The 21248-nt window shown below is 46.4% G+C and overlaps 1 protein-coding gene across 3 annotated transcripts in view; it reads right to left on the reverse strand.

Annotated features, from left to right (window-relative positions):
• The window catches only part of LOC134949273 (cytochrome P450 2A6-like), a 66602-nt gene that overhangs the window by 34647 nt on the left and 10707 nt on the right, over nucleotides 1-21248 (reverse strand). For all 3 annotated transcript variants that reach the window (XR_010183130.1, XM_063937767.1, XM_063937768.1), the window contains exons 2-6: nucleotides 17649-17811; nucleotides 16713-16862; nucleotides 10729-10889; nucleotides 7279-7455; nucleotides 3635-3773 (exon numbers count right to left, since the gene is read on the reverse strand). Coding sequence is in view for 2 of the 3 variants with exons in the window: in XM_063937767.1 (XP_063793837.1) it covers nucleotides 3635-3773; nucleotides 7279-7455; nucleotides 10729-10889; nucleotides 16713-16862; nucleotides 17649-17811 (790 nt within the window). In the remaining variant the exon portion in view is untranslated. The remainder of the gene's footprint in view (nucleotides 1-3634; nucleotides 3774-7278; nucleotides 7456-10728; nucleotides 10890-16712; nucleotides 16863-17648; nucleotides 17812-21248) is intronic.

The following is a 21248-nucleotide window of genomic DNA, read 5'->3' on the forward strand; positions in this document are numbered from 1 at the left end:
TTTTGTTTTTTGATGGCTCAATGTACACAAACTTTGTTTAATACACAAAGTTATTAAAAATATTGTATTAAATGACCTTCAGGCTGTGTGTATAAGGTGTATATGAAACATAAATGAATTGTGTGAATGTAGATACACTTTGTTTAATGCACAAAGTTATTAAAAATATTGGCTAAAATGACCTTCAGGCTGTGTGTATAAGGTGTATATGAAACAGATGCATTCTGTGCTTAGATTTAGGTCCCATCACCATGATATCTCATTATGGTATGCAATTATTCCAAAATACGGAAAAATCCCATATCCAAAATACCTCTGGTCCCAAGCATTTTGGATAAGGGAGACTCAACCTGTGTATATATATATATATATATATATATATATCTATCTATATATCTATATATCGATGCTCCTCATGAGAGGGCTAAAGCATTCTTCTGTAGCAGTCTCAGGTATAAGATGCAATATAACAGTTGTTATATCCTACTGAAAGAAAGTCTCCAGAGTGAATTAAATGGAGTATGATGTAAAAGTTACCCTTCATAGCTGATCCCAATACCGGATTCCTGAGGTAAATCACATAGATGATGAATGCTGCTGTGGAAAGTTTCTAGGCCGTTAGTTGTAACTGGCGCCGCAGGTCTCTCTGTCCTTGCAATTCCGGACCCGTTACAGGATGAGAGGAGGATGGCGTCCTAACTGAGCGTCCTCGGTTATGATGAATTGCCGTGTCCTTACTGGTCTCAGCAGTCGCTCACAGGCACTCTGCGTCTTTATCAATCACAGTAGTAACCATCGGAAGTTTGCCGGGAATCAGCGGCTGGGGCTTTCCAAATCATCATCAGCTGGAGACTTCTCTGAGTAAATTTGGATGTTCCATAGGAGTCCTAAACGCGTTTCGTCACTTCTGGTGACTTTTTCATGTGCAGTTCAGACCTGATCGCAGGCTGTAAGAAAACGTATCCTAGCTATCAGGTCTGAATTACCCCCAGTATCTCTGCGTCCAGACTGCTCCCCATTTGTATGCTTGGCTTGATAACTATCATGTACTGAGCGGCGGGAGAGATGTGTGCTGAGCGGTCTGTGCTAGACCACTTAGCACACATCTCTGGGGAAATCTCCCTGTCAGTACGGCCCTCAAGATTCCTCTAGGTGTCCGAAATTACCACCGCATTATGGGGGTTATTCAGACCTGATCGGGTGATTATCGATTGAATGTACATGCATATTGATCGTTGTACGCATGCGTGAGGCCAAACAGCAAAAAAATCCAGTGACTTTTTTGAACGCTGGCCGTACGCAATTTGATTGGCAGGAAGCCGGCATTTGGGGGAGGTAACTGGACATTTTCTGGGAGTGTCAGGAAAAACGCAGGCATTCCCAGGCATTTTCAGGGAGGGTGTGAGACGTCAGCTCCGGCCCTGATCAGCCTGTTTGTATCGCACTGCAGGAGTAAGTCCTGGGCTACGCACACACTCTGCTCAGATTGCACAGACTGGAAAAATCATTTGATGTTGAGTGAGTTGCGAACAGATTTGCAACGATGACCGGCGATGACCGAGATTTGCACAAGGCGTATGTAAACTTGCACAGGGCAGTGGCTATCTGATCACAGACCTCTGCATACTCGCAGATCAGGTCTGAATAAGCCAGTGGCGTAACTACTGCCCCCGCAGTCCTCGCGGTGGCTTGGGGGCGAGGGGCTGCGGGGGCGCCACTGATTTAGCGCAGATTGACATGCGGACGAGCCGTCCGCTTGTCAATCTGCGGTCTCCTTCCCTCCACTGCTGTGAAGGAGGGACACGGAGGGCACAGTGTCACCTCTCCTGTGGCCCTCCTGCATCTCCGGCGGGTCTAATAAAGGAAGTGCCGTTCGTGAGCTCTGATTGGCTCACGAACCGGCACTTCCTTTAACAGACCCGCCGGAGACACAGGACGGAGGGACACAGGAGAGGCGTGCGCTGTGCCATCCGTGTCCCTCCAACACAAAACAGGGGGGAGCGGGGGCACACTGGGGGAGCATGGGGGGCACTGGGGGAGCATATGCGGCACAGGGGGAGGGGGGGCATATGTGGCACTGGGGGCATATGCGGCACAGGGAGAGGGGGGCTTATGTGACACTGGGGGCATATGTGGCACAGGGGGAGGGGGAGGGGGGCTTATGTGGCACTGGGGGCATATGTGGCACAGGGGGAGGGGGGCTTATGTGGCACTGGGGGCATATGTGGCACAGGGGGAGGGGGGCTTGTGTGGCACTGGGGGGTATATGTGTACCTGGCACATGGGGGAAAGGGGGCTGTATTTGGCACTGGGGGCATGTGAGTACCTGGCACTATGGGGGAATATCTGGCACTGGGGGCATATGTGGCACTGGGAGAGCACAGCCCTAGCAACAAGCACTACCCCCTGGCAACGAGCATGACACCCAGTGCATGAAACCCCTGGCAACGAACATGAGACCCAGTGCATGAAACCCCTGGCAACGAGCATGACATCCTGAGCATGAAAACCCCTGGCACCGTGCATGGAACCAAGAGCATGAAACCCCTGGCAACGAGCAGGTAATTTAAAAGTAATTAGAAGCCTTACTGTAGGACTTAATGCGTAATGGGCATTACGGTGTGTGGCATAATGTATCACGGACATTGCGGTGTGTGTCATAATGTGTCACAGGCATTATGGTGTGTGGCATACTATATCACGGGCATTGTGGTATGTTTTATAATGTCTCAGGGGCATTGCAGTGTGGCATAATGTATAACGGGAATTGCAGTGTGTGGCATAGGGTATAACGGGCATTGCAGTATGTGTCACAGGCATTACGGTGTATGGTATACTATATCACGGGCATTGTGATATGTGGTATAATGTCTCAGGGTCATTGCAGTGTGTGGCATAATGTATCACGGACATTGCGGTGTGTGTCATAATGTGTCAGGCATTACGGTGTGCTGTATACTATATCACGAGCATGCGGTATGTGGTGTAATGTCTCAGGGTCATTGCGGTGTTTGTCATAATGTGTCAAAGACATTGTATGTGCTATAATGTATCAGGGACATTGCAGTGTGTAGCATAATGTATAACGGGCATTGCTATTCCTGTCATAATGTGTCACAGGCATTACGGTGTGTGGTATAGTGTGTCGGAGGCATAGTGTGTGCATTATTGTGTGTGGCATAATGTCTAAGGGCCATTGCAGTATGTGACATAATGTATACTGGGCATTACTATACGGAGGAAAAATGACAAATAATGTAAGGGGCATGAATCAGGATTATTTTTCTTTCCTGTGGTGGCTAACGTCTGGGCGTGCAGGTTGCAAAACTGGGGTATGAGGTAGTCTTTTCCTGCAATGCCACGCCCCTTTATACGAAACCACACCCATTTCAACAAAGCCATGCCCCTTTTTGTGGGCGCGCATGTTTATCCCTTTACTATTGTCAATTATGGGGGATGGGGAATGGGGGAGGGGGGGGCGCCAAATATTTTTTTGGCTTGGGGGAGAAAAATTTCTAGTTACGCCACTGGAATAAGCCCCTATGTTCCAATCAGATTCAGTCACACAGACTGTACTAATGCTCTGCTCTATTGTTAAAATCTAACTGTGAAATGATAGAAGTTACTTATTTACCTTGTAGTTCTGGATACTTTATAAGTATTAAGAAACCAAAGTTTACTGTAGCTGTACTGCTCTCTGACGCTCCTAAAATCATGTCAAATACTGTTTTTGTGAGGCTTGCCATATTAAAAGTATGATGATTCTTCTCCTCCTGTAAATAAGAGGAGAGACCGATATAAATCTTCACTGAGTACTGTACGACTAAGGAAGCTCTTTATGGAAAAGTTAAAATTTGCTTCCAGTGTTATTTTTATTGGGCATTAAAGCTTCATTGATATTTATTTATTACCAGCTATTTTTATAGCACACACATATTCCGAAGTGCTTTACAGAGAATATTTGCTATTCACATTAGTCCTTGTCCCCATTGGAGCTTACAATCTATGGGCCTTATTCAGTACACATCGCAAATGCGAAGAGGTCTCATTTCCCCGACTTTTGGCCAGTACACATGCGAAAGGCCCATTCTGAATGTGTGCGAACCGGGTAATGCACTTACATCGCAGTGATGCGAACGTCTCTTCCTGATTGATAGGCAGAGGCGTTCACGGGGTGGTGACGCAACATTGCGGGGGTGTGGCAATGAAAATGCGGGTGGGTCCGGCCCGTTTTCAGGCAGCCACATGACGTCATTGAGAACACGGGGAGGAATTCAAATGTTTAAAAAGTCGGTTGGGTGCCTTTTTTTCCTGTCCATTAAATAGGAAAAAACAGACACCCAACTGACTTTTCAAACATTTGAATTCCCCCCATTTTGTGGGCGTTGATGCACCATTTGGGGGGCGCGGTCTGGACAACAGAGGCGCAAGCCTAAAAATGGCGTAAAGCCATCTATCTTCACGGTTAAGCTGCAAAGGCAGGGGGCTACCCTAATCATGCGGGCTGCTTAGCAAAGTATCCGCATGTTAGTGGGGGGTGGCAGGACCTGGCATGCGGGGCACACTTGCCCTGTGCTGGGCATCCCTCCGCATCTTAGTGTAAAGACTTGTAGAACTCACCCTTTTTAAAAGCTGTAGATCAACTTGAATCAGATGGTGAATTGGTACAAAAATTTAAACAAAAACACAATTTCTCACATTTGTATTGCTGAAGAAAGGCTATCTGTAACCATCTCAACAGTGTATATCCTGTAAATGGATTCTGTTAATCACGACTACAGTACTGTATGTAAAAGAAAATGGGAGACACTGGCGCTATATTCATACCTCCCAACTGTCCCGATTTTCGAGGGACAGTCCCTTTTTTGGGTGACTGTCCCACCCGCGGGCCGCAGTGTCCCGCGGTGGGGGGGGGGGGGGGGGCAGTTGGGAGGCTCCTGTCAGTCACTGCTCTGCTTAGCAGAGCAGCGGTGAATAGACGCTGTGCACGTGCGCATAGTGTTTATTCACAAGTGACAGATGGAGAAGGGGCATGCCAGCAGCTCACAGAGTGCTGGGCATGCCCCCTTAGTGATGGTAAAAGGGGGCATGACTCGTGATCGCGGCTCTGCCGTGAGGCTACACCCCCTTTTGCATAGACCACGCCCCTTTTTTGGGTGTGCACAACAAGGTCCCTCTTCATCATTTGAAAAAGTTGGGAGGTATGCTATATAAGTAATTGATAATAAATGTGATATTGACATAATTTTATTAACATGAGCCATTTAAATAGGACATACACTGCAGAGACATTTAATGATAGAATTGTTTACCTAAAACAGTACAGTATTACTTAGGCTGGATCAGTCAGGAAGTATACAGGAAGTGTAATAATACAGCCAATGCAATAACTTGTATTAGTACTTTTATTACCCCCAGGGCCGGTTCTAGGCCTCGTGGCTCCCAGGGCGAAAGTTTCCTTTGGGGCCCGGCGCCCAGGGCAAAAGTTTCCTTTGGCACCCGGCGACCCCCATCCCCCTCCCCCCGGGAGGTAAAACAGGGTTAGTAAAATAGTGGCATGGCTTCATGGGAAAGGGGCATGGTCACAGTTATGCAAAAAGGGAGAAAACCACCTAGGTGGTCTGCTTCTGGCGCTAGATGGAGAGGTTCACCCCAGCAGCTAAACAACAAAGCGTTGGTCAGACCCCAATTAAATAGATACAGACAAGAAATGTAGCGCTAATTGGTCTATAATGAGAATGGTAGGTCATAAAAGCAACACAATTTATTATTAAGAGCAGTAGTTGTTAAACATCATAGTGTACACTTAATTTAAAATTGGTGAGATCTGCTGCTGTGTGTCTACTCCTACCAACTGATTATTTGGATGATCAAGATCTGGACCAAGTCCCTGTTTGCTGTTTGCTCATTGGACTCCATCTTGCAAAGGACTTTCCACACCGTTCATTTTGGACCTATGCCACCAAAAAAGGAATGCCACTTGCGGACGCTGTTTCGCTTAATACCTTTGAACAGACATTGGTGGTAAATACACATTTACGGTTGTGGTCTACATTGTCCTCTTTGTGGAATATATTGGGACTGTTATAAACGGAACAGGTCGACTGAACTTTTTCTCTTTGGTCTCCATATACAAGTGGGAGTAGCACTCCTATTCATTTATTCAGTGTTTTTATTGATATATTTATATATTTTAAATTAAGTGTTACACTATGATGTTTAACAACTTCTGCTCTTAATAATAAATTGTGTTGCTTTTCTGACCTACCATTCTCATTATAGACCAATTAGCGCACCATTTCTTGTCATGGTCACAGTTATGCCCCCTGTAGCTGTGCCCTTATTAGTTGTGCCCCCTGTAGCTGTGCCCCCCAGTAGTGGTGCACTCAGTACTTTGCCCTCAGTAGTTGTGCTCCCAGTACTGTGCCCCCTGTAGCTGTGACCTCAGCAGATGTGCCCCCAGTATATGTGCCCCCAGTACTGTGCCCCTTGTAGCTGTACCCTCAGTAGTTGTGCCCCCTGTAGCTGTGCCCTCAGTAGTTGTGCCCCCAGTACTGTGCCCTCAGTAGTTGTACCCCCAGTATTGTGCCCCCTGTAGCTGTGCCCTCAGTAGTTGTGCTCTCTGTAGCTGTGCCGCTAGTAGCGCCACTTACCAAAATAAATAAATAAATAAATATTCACCATCCCCGCTCCTGCTTCCCGACTGCTGCTGCCCTCCATCTCCGGCCGCTGCCGGCGCCGCTCCTCGGACCTATAGGAGAGACATCATGATGTCTCTCCCATAGCACCGCACAGACACTAGAGGTCAATTATGAACTCTAGAGTCTATGGCCACTCCCACAATGCACTGCACCAGTTGCGGATCTTGCCACGGCGCCCTCAGGACGGTGGTGGTGCCCTTGGGACAGCGGCACCCCAGGAAAAAATCCTTCTTGCCTGTGGCAAGATCCGCTACTGATTACCCCTTCAAGTACATGTACATACACTTTCAAGACCTGTTCACTCATTACACTCTAATGATATAAGCAAGCAAAATGTTGTTTCAAACAGCTTCTGTCATTCTACAGGCTGTGCTATAAGCAACTATTCCACTTTATCTCTCTCCAAGATTTGGTCAAACTCCCCATTAGTCTGGATAATTTGTTTGTGTAAATAACATTTATATGAGATAAAAATAGTTAATGCTGCCTTTGTCTCCTCAGACAGATATTCACGTAACTACAAAAATGAGCTAAAATATAATAAACTTAATTTGTATTGTACTAGATATTGTCTGACCTGTTTCATTCTGATGAGGAAACAATCTGTATAATCGCGAGGACAGGAGGGATCCATTGTCTCCTGGTGAGTTCTGACGTTCTCCTTTATATTCTCTTCAAGTGGTTTGAGAAGATGAAATATTTTTTTGTGGGGTCCAGGTAACAATTGCATAATCGTAGGAAACATATCATATAGCTGCAGAAGAAATTGCAATTGTTAGAATTTGAATTAAGCAACTTGTTTTTATACATACTGTATATACAGCTGAACCTGGTTAAGTGGGAGCTCGAGGGACGGCATGTTTAGTCTCCCTTAAAGAGGTATCTCACTTACCTGGTTCTCATTTATCCAGGTTCAAGAAGTGTTTGTCTCACTTATAGAGGTGCTCACTTATGCAGATTCAAGCAGGATACCCCTGTAAATCCAGGTACAGGGTACTGTAGTGGGGTATCACATGGAGACTTGTAAAAACCTGTACTAATCCCAGTTACAGAGCATCTAAAGGCGGTTGTCTCATTTACAGCGGGATGTACTAAAGGGAAAATGCAATAAAAACCCCGTTTTTAGGGGGTTTTATCGCATTTTCATAAGTACAAACACCCGACCGCCGCGTTTTCACCGTACAGGGTATCGCCATCCTATGGGCTTCTTATCGCCATCTGCTGCAACCCACCGCCTCTGCCACCCCCATCACAGATGCCTCCCCCCCCGGAAGTTAATCTCCTCCTCTCCGAGCAACGCAGCCAGAGGTCCTTCCGGCTGCAGGGGGAGGGAGGAGGCGCCGGGGACAGCCTGCTGCCTGCATCCTGGCAGTGGAGCAGGTGAAGAGCCCAGAGAGGTGACGGAGACCCCCGCACACAACCCCACAGGCGGCGATGTATGTTAATACACCCCGCACTTATAGAGGTTAATAAAGTGCACTGATCTCACTTATACCGCTTTCAGATCACAAATGCCGGGTCCCACCCGGGAATTGGAAACGGGTCCTTCCCAGGTGCGACCCGGCATTGGACCCTGAGAACTGGCTTCCCGACCAGGCAATATCTAGTAGTGAGGGCGGGGACTGCAGAAGCATCGGCGGTGGATGCGGAGGTGGCGCTGGGAGATGAGATCGCCTCTCCCTATGCTGTGAAGGGGTACCGGGTCGCATCGACCCAGGTAACCCTTTCACACTGCACCTGACCTGGTAATAACCTGGGAATAACTCTTCTTTATTCCCGGGTTGAATTACCGGGTCAGGCAACCTGGGAATTCGGGGGTGACCCTTTCAGACAACACAGCGACCCGCGTTGACCCAACAAAGTACCAGGTCAGGTTATTATTCCTAATAATCAAGAAAAATCATTCTCAGTTAAAGAGGACTGATAATCTCACTAACAGTGATTTTTTTGGTGCAAAAATGCCGGGACCTCAAAATTAGCCCCAGTAATAGAGGTTTCCCACTTAAGGGCCCTATAGACTGGGCGACCCGCAGCCGAGCTGCCCCACCACCGATACGGCAGACGGTGACCCGGCGGCGGGGGGGGTGATGGGGGGAGTGAAATTTCTTCACACCCTCCCCCCCCCCGTCACCCGGCGCCATAGCAATGCATGCTAATATGGACAATCTCGGCCATATTGGCCTGCATGCATAAGCGACGGGGCACCAACGATTAACGAGCGCGGGGCCGCGCATCGTTAATCGTTGGTGCCTACACACTGAACGATATGAACGAGTTCTCGTTCATTAATGAACGAGAACTCGTTCATATCGTGCAGTGAGATCTGCCAGAGTGTAGGGCCCTTAATCCAGGTCCCACTTATCCAGATTCGACTGAAATTCTGTATGTAGAAGTACACATCAATACTGTGCTTTCCTTTCACTATGTACTGTATACAAATTGGCTTTGTTTGTACTGATATTGCATCAGCTGGGTTTAGATTAAATAAAAGCATTAGGTATAGGAATGGCCAAGTCGATTTGGATAATTCTGAAGTTTGGACAAATCTCAAAGATCATTATGGTCGACAAATATGCAGGGATGTTAAAATGAATGTACCTTTAGGGGGGTATCCTATTAGCTGTGTTAAATTACCACAGCTAATGGATCTCCAGGTGGCTATCCAATTAGTCTGACCACCTGCACTTATCATGGATTAAGTTTTGGGTGTTTTAGGCACGTGAAGAAGAATTCCTGATAAGCAGCCCTAAGAGATCTGTTTTCTGCGATAATACATGGGTCTAACTTTTTCAAAAGAGTCCAGCACTCTTAAAGGGAGGGATGCATCAAACCTATTTTTGTGGTCAGACCTCCGAAAAATGCAATTTTTGGAGACTTGGCCACTTACTGCATATGCCCCATGGTCCGGAATGCATCCTTGGACCTGGTAAGTAATGCCATTTTTAGATGGCTTTACCCATTAGAAGTCTATGGGCTTCTATTTTCAATTTCCCCTGAGAGGGATCCAACTGGATCCCTCCCAGCACCACCCTCAGTGCCTGTGTTTCTTGACGCATGGGCAGATGGACTCCTGGGTCATAAACCTGGTCACCACAAAGGACAGCTCTCATTGCATATTCATGCGTATGGCGTTAATACCCATTTTCCACTAGCTAGCACGGGTCGCAGCCGGGAGCCTGACATGGCTGTGACCAGTGCTAGAGCCCCCTTCTACACTGCGCTCACCAACCCAGCATATTGCCGGGTTGGTGACGCTGCTGGTGACGCGGCAGGGGAGGCGCTTGGAGATCACATGATCTCCCAGCACCGCCCTTCCATAGGGTTCACTACGATATGCCGGCAATCGGGCTCCCGGCGACCAGCATACCGGCGCCGGGAGCCCGACCGCCGGCTTACCGACAGTGTGGTGAGCGCAAATGAGCCCCTTGCGGGGGCTCATTTGTGATATTTTGCAACATACCATGGTTGGGATGTACTAAGTGGAAAATGCGGTAAACTCCCATTTACAGCATTTTCCTACTGTATTATCCCCCGGCCGCCAGGTCAGTGCCGCGGAGGGGCTCGCCAGCTTTTGCTGGCGATACCCCATAGAATCCTATGGGCTTCTTTCCGCAGTGCTGTGTGAGGGATCCCATTGGATCCTTCCCAGCATGCCCCACAGCCTCCCCCGTCATTCTGCACATGTGCAGAATGACACAGGCGGCCAAAACCTGGAAGTCATGGAGACGCTGGGGATCACAAAGGACAGCTCTTATCGGAAGAGCTGTCCTTCACAATGCTAAGCGCAGACGTAAGTACATATGCGCTTGGCATCGTGACGATGGGCGGCGATGTCACATAGTACATCCCGCCCCAATTGACTAGGGATTTGCTCCAATGTATGCTTAGAGCACAAAATGCAAATAAATGTGTTTTTATTTTTACTGCTAATGACCCCAATATTTAGGAGGTAGGAGATTTTCTTTGAAGTCAATGATGGGAGATATAAAATATTAAGGAAATATAAAATGCTAAATGTTCTCCTCACCTGACCCCAGATTGACGAGACTATATGAAACGCATGGCATGTGTCTTGGAGAATCTTCATCCACTTCTTGTCTGTGTAGTCATAGCGTGTTCCCAGCAGTATGTTTGTCACAATATTGGAGGAGGCACAGGCCACAGTGGTGCTGGGGTTAAATGGCTGTCCTAAAGAGATGTATAGAGTGTCTTAGGAATTGTATGGTTATTTTTCACCATTAAAATGTACTCACTATTCATGAGAATGCAGCCTATCCATCCGATGGGAACCTTTGACATTGCTGAGGCATGAGAAACTTCTTAACTCATTCTGAATGTGTTGTTTGGCAAATATGACAAAGCGAAGTTCTGGTTTGAATATTATACATTTAAGGATAACAAAAATACATTAATATTCCTATCTGATTGACTCATTAACATACACTTTGGGCTTGATGTAATGGGGTATGGGACACCTTAGGTCGACACCACAAATAGGTCGACATAGACAATAAATCGACATGGAAAAGGTTGTTTTCTTCGTAATGTGACTGGGAACCCCAATTAGTGCATCGTGTACCCTCGCCATCGGGCAAGGTTCCTCGCTCTGCTACCGCTACCCTCGGTACAGGTTACTATTCCCAATCGTAGTCCACGTGGATTGTAAAGTATGAAAAAGTCCAAAAATGTTAAAAAAAATCTGAAAAACTCATGTCAACCATTTTCCATGTCAACCTTATCCATGGCGACATATTGTCCATGACGACCTATTTGTGGTGTGGACCTAAGGTGTGTCGACCAACTAGTGTCGACCCAAAGTGTGTCGAACTAATTGGTGTCGACCTGGAGTCCGGATACCGATGTAATAATGCCCGAGTTCGGTGGCCATGCGGGATGCCAGCCGAACCAGGACGTCTTTTTAAAGGGGCAATCCCTTACAAGGCATGTCTATACAAAAATGTCCAAAAGTCCGATTAGGAATGGTTTATTTTTTATTCCTTTGCAGCTGCTGACATGAGGGATACTCAGCCCTCAGAAAAAGCAACAATAAAAGTAAAAGCACACCAGAATAAAAGCACATAAATGTTTATTTTAAATACAGATCAATACCCCGTTTTAAAATTACATAAAATAAATTAATCTTTTTTGCCTGGACAGCTGTTATACATACTTGCCTACCCTCCCTCATTCTGCAGGAGACTCCCTGAAACAGCAGCAAGCTCCCTGACTCCCTGAATAGTCCAACAATCTCCCTGATTGTAACTTATCCCCATTATCAGTAGCGGCTCTTGCCACGGGCAAGCAGGCTTTTTACCCGGGGCGCCGCTACCCTGAGGGCACCGCCGTGGCAAGAGCCGCTACTTATTATCCTCCCTCCCCGCTCCCTGGCTCCATCCCGGCCACCGGCTGCAGCGAGTGCAGTGTGCGCCCGCTGCAGCCGGCGTCGCTGACTCTGGCTAGAGGTCAATATTGACCTCTAGTGTCAGTGCGGCGCTGCTCTCCCATAGGGGGAGATGTACTAAGCCTGAAAAGTGATAAATATCACTGTGATAAAGCACCAGCCAATCGGCTCCTACCTGTCATGTTACAGGCTGTGTTTGAAAAATGACAGTTAGGAGCCGATTGGCTGGTACTTTATCACTGTGATATTTATCACTTTTCAGGCTTAGTACATCTGGCCCATAGAGAGGAGCCGGTGCCCGGAGACAGCAGAAGCATCGGTCCGAAAGCAGGAGCGCGGCTGGTAGGTATTGTGATTTTTCTTTTAGGTTTCAAAACGGCTACAGGGGGCACATACTGGGGTCACATCTACAGGGGGCACAACTACTGGGGGCACTGCTACAAGGGGCACATACTGGGGGCAAATCAATTGGGGCAAATCAACTGGGGGCACTACTATAGGGACACTACTACAGGGACACTGCTACAAGGGGCACAGCTACAGGGGGCACAACTACTAGGGGAACAACTACAGGGGCACTGCTACAGGGGAAACAGCTACTGGGGGCAAATCTACAGGGGGCAAATCAACTGGGGGCAAATCAACTGGGGGCACAGCTACTGGGGCCACTACTACAGGGGCATAACTACTAGGAGAACAACTACAGGGGGCACTGCTACAGGGGAAACAGCTACTGGGGGCAAGTTAACTGGGGGCACAGCTGCTTGGGGCACAACTACTGGGGGCAAATCTACAGGGGGGCACAACTACTGGGGGGCACAGCTACAGGGGGCAAATAAACTGGGGGCACAGCTACTGGGGGCACTACTACATGGGGCACTGCTACAGGGGCACTGCTACAAGGGGCACAACTACTAGGGGCAAATCTACAGGGGGGCACAACTACTCTCGACCCTCCCCTATGAAGCCATGCCTCTGTTTTGCCGCGGGGGGCGCCAGTGGAAACTGTCGCACTGGGCGCCGCAAGGTGTAGACCCGGCCCTGCCCATTATGTACTGTTGCTGTTACATTCTTGGAAAGAAAAAAGAAATCAGAGATACATACAGTCAAATGGGATCATCAGCGCCATTTCTCTGCATTGGGTATAAGGCACAGTGATCCCTATGGCTACATGCATTTTAAATTAGGTTTCTCATGGCCACTTATAGTACACGGAACCTTTTGTAAAACACACAATACACAAACAAATCCTGAAAAATATCAGTGTCTTCAACAAGTAGATATTATTAAACTGTGGGGCTCACTTACATTTGGCTGTAAATCATTTTTAGGACACACCTCTCAGATGTAGCAGTACACGTCCGCGCTGATAGGTGTTACTTTCACATCTCCCTGAAGTGCTTTTTCAAAAGTAGGCAAGTATGCTGTTATCACATAATGTATCTACAGTATCTACTTGACACAATGTGATAGATTTTATAAACACAACATTATAATAATGTATCAGCAATGACTTTATCTCCTTTAGAAAACTATGCAATAGATATCAACAAGTAACTTGTGTCATGCAGTTTCCCAGCTGGATCAACGGAAATTAAGGATCTACTTAAACTTGTATGTATCCAGCAGGGCCGCAACTAGGGGGGAAGATAAAGGGGCATGTACCCCGGGTGCAGGATTTCAAGGGGCACCGAGGCGTTACAGAGGAACAGGGTTTTTTTTTTTTTTTTTTTACCGCCAGTGCCGTGCTGCTCCAGTGAGACAGCAGACGACTCCCGGGGCAGTGTCTCTGACCCTCCTGTCTGCCCACAGCTGTCTCCGGCACTGTGCAGGTGAGCTCCAGTACCTGGGATCTCTCCTATGCCGGCTACTGTCTTAATCTCTGTTCTTTGCCATGCAGTGCTGCGACTAGCGTGTGGTGCACCGTGCAAGCTATAGAAGCAAGCTGTTGGTGCTGTGTTCTTAAACAGACTATGATCCTGGCTGCCTGACCTGCACCAACCATTGAGAGGTCACGCTGTAGTGTAGTGATGTAGTTCAGTGTGTAGTGGATGTAGTATAGTGATGTAGTGCAGTGATATAGTGCAATGTATGGGGACACGCAGTAAGGCATGTAGTGGAACGCGCTCCTGGGGGGCGCATGTGACGCTTAAGGCATTTGGGGCACGCGGGAATATTGTCCAATAGTATCCCCTTTTTTTCAAAATATTTGATAATCCGATTATTTTAGTCTGACAGGGTTTGTTTGTGTGCTGCATGGTTGTTGTTGTTGTTTTTTTTTTTTTTGGGGGGGTGGCAAATTAGTACCTTGCCCCAAGTGACGAAAATCCTAGTTTCGGTCCTGGTATCCAGTGATTAGAGTTAAAAAATCCAGCATACTTATTGATGGTGTATGGTTATAATAGTCCCAGCAGTGTGTTTAGAAAACACGTAATAAAGAAACAACTTTGCACTTTGCAGCTTATTTAGTGAGCGATAGAACAGGTGGATTTAATGAGCTCTAAATGTTCTTCCTATTTCAGCTTGGGCTGTATATCCACCTATTACTTTCTTTGTAGAAATGAAGATAAAAAAGTCACTCTTTGCGTCTGGCCATGGTTTTGCCTTGTAAGTTATTGCCTCTTTCAAAAAAAATGTCAGAGTTCGGCTGGCATACCGCACGGCCGCCGAATTAGGGTATCATTACTTCGGCCCTTTGTTTTAACATGTGTAATCATTGGTTACAGGGGTGTGATGTGAGTTGCTGGCGGCCGGGTTCCTGGCGCCCAGCATACCGACGCCGGGATCCTGGCTGCCGGCTTGTCGACAGCGGGGTGAGTGCAAATGAGCCCATTGCGGGCTCTCTGCACCTGCCATGCTGTGGGCACGGTGGAGCGCTACTCGCGCCACGCTATTTATTCTCCCTCCAGGGGGGGTCGTGGACCCCCAAGAGGGAGAATAGGTGTCGGTATGCTGGGTGTCGGGATTCCGGCACCGGTATACTGTGCGCCGGGATCCCAACAACCGACATACTGAATACCACCCGGTTACAGATGTGTCCTCACTTATTGGATGTCTGTACGCTATATGGTGCGAGATGCCCAGTTCAACCAGGATGTTCCGAGAGAAATAGTGTACCATATATTGGTTTAAAATTTGTGCCTTAGTCACATTGCAAATGCAGCAAAAAGTTACCCACAGTGTAGATGCTGGGCTGCGACTTTAACAACACAGGAATTGGTTTTACACACATTCAAAGACACAGGTGAAGCACAACAGTACTTGACATAAGGAAAAGCCACGACCGCTTTATCGGAGCACTTATAACACAGATTCAGACTCAGATGTACAAATGTTGCGCACCACGTTGATCAGTGTACGCCGGGGGCAGATTGGCCATAGGGCTCACCAGGAAGATTCCTGGTAGGCCGACATGTCTGTGGGGCCTGTTTTGTGTGTTATCTTGTGGCCCCACCCTACACATAACAGGCAGCCCACCGCACTCAGTACACTGCATTGTCCTCATTCATTCTGTAATTCCATCTCTGCAGTACAGCCACTCTGCCATCCAGTGATGCTGCCATGGCTACGCGGCATGTTATACCTCTTGTGCTGCCTATGCCGGGCCACTTCTGCAAAATTTTACAGAGCCACTTTTAGTTCCCAATCCGCCCCTAGTCTGCAGCAAAAGATGCAAGGAAAGCCACATTTGTTTACAATCCGGCCTTATGATGAGGGATCCCGCCCACTCAACAGACCCCACCCCCTCATCAGACCACACCCCCATTAGGGCTGCTTCCATAAATTTCCTCTCTGCACATGTTATATCTGCCCCCTGCACTGCACAGGGGTTTGCACATTATTGAATGATTTTGCTTTGGCGATCAACCCTGAATTAAGAGATGTTCTGTCCAGTCGGCACGGACTGCGATGACAGGGAAGGAATAAAGAGTAATTTCTGTTGTCAGGGAACATGTCCAGACTCCGGAGCTGGCTCTGTGTATGCTAGGTGATGGTGTGGTGGGGTCCAGTTGCTGAGGGCTCATCTCAATGCAGGTAATGCTGGCACATCTGGGAGTGGTATCCAGTGGGCACCGGTGTCATAGTGATGGGATGGGAGAATGAAGATAAGAGAGCATCTGGGTGGGAGGTGTGTGATGGTCACTGGGGTTGGCTGTGTGGCATGATGATAACACCTCTGCTGACTGCTATGTATGTCTGTTACATGCATGTGTGTCGGGAACATGTTAGGCAAAGCCACCCCCCGAGTGATGAAATTTGGGGTGTGCCCTGACCCGAAGCAATAGAACACAGCCCCACTTTGTGAGACACATCTCACAACTCTAATCTAATAGGAAAATACAGATGGAGCCCTGCTCATCTATTCCTTTAATAGGATTAATTGAGCCAGGGCAGTGGGACTTAATCCCCTGCTGTAATGACTTAATCCCCTGCTGCATTGTTCTCTCTGTATTGTATTGCAGCTGAGAACAATAGATGAAAGGATTATGCTAATAAGCCTTGGTGCACCTGGGTGCAGCAGAGAAGACTAGATGAGCAAGGCTCCATCTGTAGGTTCTAATCAGCAAATTAAGTTTGGTTTGGCCTTTTTGGATATACAGTATACCCACCATTTAAGGTTATGTAAAATTCCACAAGATGCTGTGCTTCTGCCTGTATGGGTTCTTCTAAGCTCTTCTTGCCCATTCCAAAATCCTTAAGAGTCATGAGAGAAAATTGCCTTAACTGCTTCCAGGACTCTCCATTTACAAAAGTTAATCCTAAAACAAAAGACGTATGTGAAATTAAAGTATGTGTTCAGAAGCTCATTGATAATGTTAATGGCCTTCATTTTCCAGGTTCTTTATAACAGTGATGGTAACCTTCATTTAAATCAAAGTGCAACCCAACTAGATTTTACAAATATTTTTTAGAAAAGCATAAACTCTGCTTGATTAATGTTAAATTAAGCATGGATCTGAGCGAAATAACAAACTACTGTACACAATAAAGGAATGCCATCACCTGGACTCTGAACAGATTTATTACATACAGTAGTAATCTTAGGGGTCTACTTACTAAGCCTTGAATGGAGATAAAGTGGGCGGAGATAAAGTACCAGCCAATCAGCTCCTAACTGCCATGTCTCAGGCCGGGTTTGAAAAATGTCAGTTTGGAGCTGATTGGCTGGTATTTTATCTCCATCCACTTTATCCAAGTCTTAGTAAATAGACAGTGTTGAAAGAGTAGCATAGTGGAAGATCTCCATGGACCACACAGGATGCACAACAATCAAATAACAATTGTGGGAATCACATAAATCAGAGGTTCCCGAATGTGGTCCTCAAGGCACCCCAACAGTCCAGGATTTAGGTATAGCCATGGCTCAGCACAGATGGTTAAATCAAATAGACTTACTGTAGGTGCTAATTAAGTCACCTGTGGCCAAGCATGGATACATTTAAAACCTGGACCATTGGGGTGCCCTGAGGACCGTGTTTGGGAACCTCTGACGTAGATGCTTGAAGATGCTTTGTTTTTAGATGTTATTAATGTTGAACACTCACCTCTATAACTGAAGATACGATCAAGTACGGGAAGATCTCCTCGATTTAGAAAGGTATCTCCCAGGTCGACTAGTGCCTCCTTTATAGCTTGGTACCCTGTCAAAACTATGGCAGGTCTGGAGCCCATGTAAATAGTGTAAATGGGACCAAACTTTTCAGACATCTGTGAAAGTATCAGATACATACTTATATTAAAGCTTTACAAAGCTGATAACATTTCAAAGTATATTTAGTGACAAATACTTCCATGAAAATAGACTGCATAATGTTTGGTGACATGAATGCATGTAAAGGAATTATACTTCTGACAACTGACCGGAAGATCAGGGTTACAAAATAAGTTAAGATTATGTATTAAGGGAAAATTTGCAAATCATGTAACTACAGTAGTTCGAGAAAGAATCTACAGTACATATTAAGCAGTGGAAAAGTTCATGTTAATAATGTACTGTAACAGAGAGACTTATTTTAAGTATCAGCTCTGCAACACTCATACTAGATTTGCCTGCCAACATTGTGCTGCTTGTGAAAAGCTACAAACAGTAGGTGCTTTTAAGACAGGGACTTTCCTTTGAGTAGCTACCTCAGATACTGGAGAAACCAGGTCATTGGTTTGGCAACACAGGGATCTTACCAAAGAGACTTTAGGACACCGTAATAATCATTATATAAAGGCCTAGGTGTCACTGTTCTAGAAAGAGTACCATTGAAATAGCTGACTTAGGGCCTAATTGAAGGTTGATTGCAAAATAAAATTTTCCAATAATGGGCACAACCATGTGCACTGCAGGGGGTGCAGATATAACATGTGCAGAGAGAGTTGGATTGGTTATATTGTTTCTGTGCAGGGTAAATACTGGCTGCTTTATTTTTACACTGCAATTTAGATTCAGTTTGAACACACCCCACCCAAATCTAACTCTCACTGCCAGGGGCGTATCTAGAGAGGAGGGGACCCGTGTGCATTCTCCAGGTGTGGGCCCTCTCCTCTCCCGTCCCGTAGCCGGCAGAAGTGCTGTTAGTGCTCTGTCTGTGCCAGAGACTACAGTGCATGCGCAAGTCTCCAAAAAAATGGCGCAGCTGACATTTTTTTCTGAGACCTGTGCATGCACTGTAGACTCTGGCACTCTGCCAGAGTCTCTAGTGCTCAGAAAGAGCATTAACAGCGCTGCTGTGGCTGCCGGCTATGGTACTCGGGAGAGGAGGGGACCCACAATCGGACACCAGAAAGGTAAGTATTTAGAAGAAATGGGTGCAGTGTGTGTGGTGTGGGCCCCCTCTGGACCAAGGAGCCCGTGTGCACCGCACACACTGCACCCATTATAGATACGCCAGTGCTCACTGCACATGTTATATCTGTCCCACTTGCAGTGCACATGGTTTTGCCCTTTAGATGATGATTTTGCTTTTGCAATCAACCTTGAATTAGACCCACCGGGCCTAATTCAAGGTTGATTGCAAAAGCAAAATCTTCCTCTAATGGGCAAAACCATGTGCACTGCAGGGGGACGAGGGGCAGAGAAAGCTAGATTTGGGTGGGTTATTTTGTTTCTATGCAGGGTAAATACTGGCTGCTTTATTTTTACACTACAATTTAGATTTCAGTTTGAACACACCCCACCCAAATCTAACTCTATGTTATATTTGCACCACCTGCAATGCACATGGTTTTGCCCATTAGAGGAAGATTTTGCTTTTTCAATTAACCTTGAATTCAGCATGATTTGTAGTTTTGCGAGAAATCGCAACACTACAGCTCATTTCTATAGCATGCGGGGGGGCCGCCCAGCACAAGGCAAGGTCCTCCCCCTTGCTGAAATGCGAGCGCATTGCTAAACAGCGATAAGCTTGCATCTTAAAGGTAGCCCCCTGCCTTCACAGCCTAGCTGCGTAGGCAGTCGCCATGCCACCATGTTTTGGGTCACAGCGGCTGCGTGTGATATCACGCAGCCTCCGTGTCCCACCCTGCAAACGATTCGGACACGCTTACATCTTTGCCACAATGCATATGTACGGGTATACACAATGTGACATGCTGTATGGTGCTCCTGGTTGCGACTACTTACAGCCTGTGATCACACCATTACAGTCTATGGTGTGCGCATGCGTACACGTGTGCATGAAAGACGTTGGCACACTAGTTGTGCCATCCATGCTGCGATGCGGATGAGCATGGCTACATCTGTACTAAGCCTTGGAGAGTGATGAAGTGGAGAGAGATAAACTACAAACCAATCAGCTCCTAACTGTCATTTTTCAAACACAGCTTGTGTAATATGGCAGTTGGGAGCTGATTGGCTGGTACTTTATCTCTCTTCACATTATCACTCGCCAAGGCTTAATACATCTGCCACTGTGTATATTATCTTATTTAGGTAAAGGAAGGGTGCAGGGATGATTGCAAATACACCAAGGCAAATAGGGATCTCATTGACCAAACTCCTAGTGAACTCTCTTTCATTGGAAAACGGAAGATATTGTAGCTCAAGAAGAGAGTTCTCTAGGAAAAACTCATAGGAGATAACATTGTGGGGGAGAAGAATCAAAGCTTGGAGAGAGAAAAAGTTGAGAGAGATAAAGAACCAATCAGCTCCTGACATTTCACAGGAAGAAGATTAAGAAGAATGAAAAGAAGATGAAGAAAATTAAGATGAAGATGAAGAATAAAAACGAAAATTATTATCCCTCCCCAGACATGGAAAGAGGTAAAAAGTACCCAACTTATTAAGGAGAAATGCAAAGAGAAAAATCTCCTAGACTGGGTAAATATTTTAGATGCTAAGAAACTAGTGTTCGAGCCATTGAATACCTGCAATGTTGGGATCCTACCCAAATGTACTAATCTGATGAATACAGCCACTGAAAGTACTCTGGTGATAGAAAGAGATGTATGTATGGCCTTTGGAAATAGATGAGGGAGTCCGGGGAATCCTGCACTGGTCCCCGGAGTTGAAGCAGTTGTTGTTTAATGGAGAGTTACTGGTGGAGTCAATTGCATACCACAAGGTCTCAGGGGACTGGTTTTATTGGAACTCGTTTTTCTAACGGTTGGTCATGCACAGTGATTTTAGATAATGGATCTTGGGTGACCATCATTTTGAAAACTGGCATAATGAAAATCTGTCTGATTTTAAATATCTCCCTGTCAGGACTGGTAACCTGGGAGTTAAGTGCTGAAAGCTATCCTTACTTAGGGTGAGTGATGTACTGTATTGATTAGATGTTCCATAGTGGTACTTGGAATGGGTGATGAATGGTCTATTCTTGCTTTTGGTTTGTTCAATCATGATGTTAAACCACAGTGGCAATCATTTAAAATGCAAAACGAAGTTGGTTTTGCATTTTAAACTATTGAGTTTTATATCTACAGCCTTAATCATAGAGATCGCTCCTGCTATGGAACTCATACCCAATTACTTATACACAATAGACTAGCCCTGGGCTATCCCTTGCATCCCTGGGCAGTGGGTGTGGAGTTGATAGCTATCAATGTTAGATTTTAAAGTAATATGGTATGTTACTGTGAGACTACAGGTCCCAACAAGCCTGTCCTGCATGCTGGAACTTGGAGAACCACAAGTGCTAGCAAACCCAGACATT

Source organism: Pseudophryne corroboree, chromosome 8, assembly GCF_028390025.1.
Source record: "Pseudophryne corroboree isolate aPseCor3 chromosome 8, aPseCor3.hap2, whole genome shotgun sequence".
NCBI lineage: Eukaryota > Metazoa > Chordata > Amphibia > Anura > Myobatrachidae > Pseudophryne > Pseudophryne corroboree.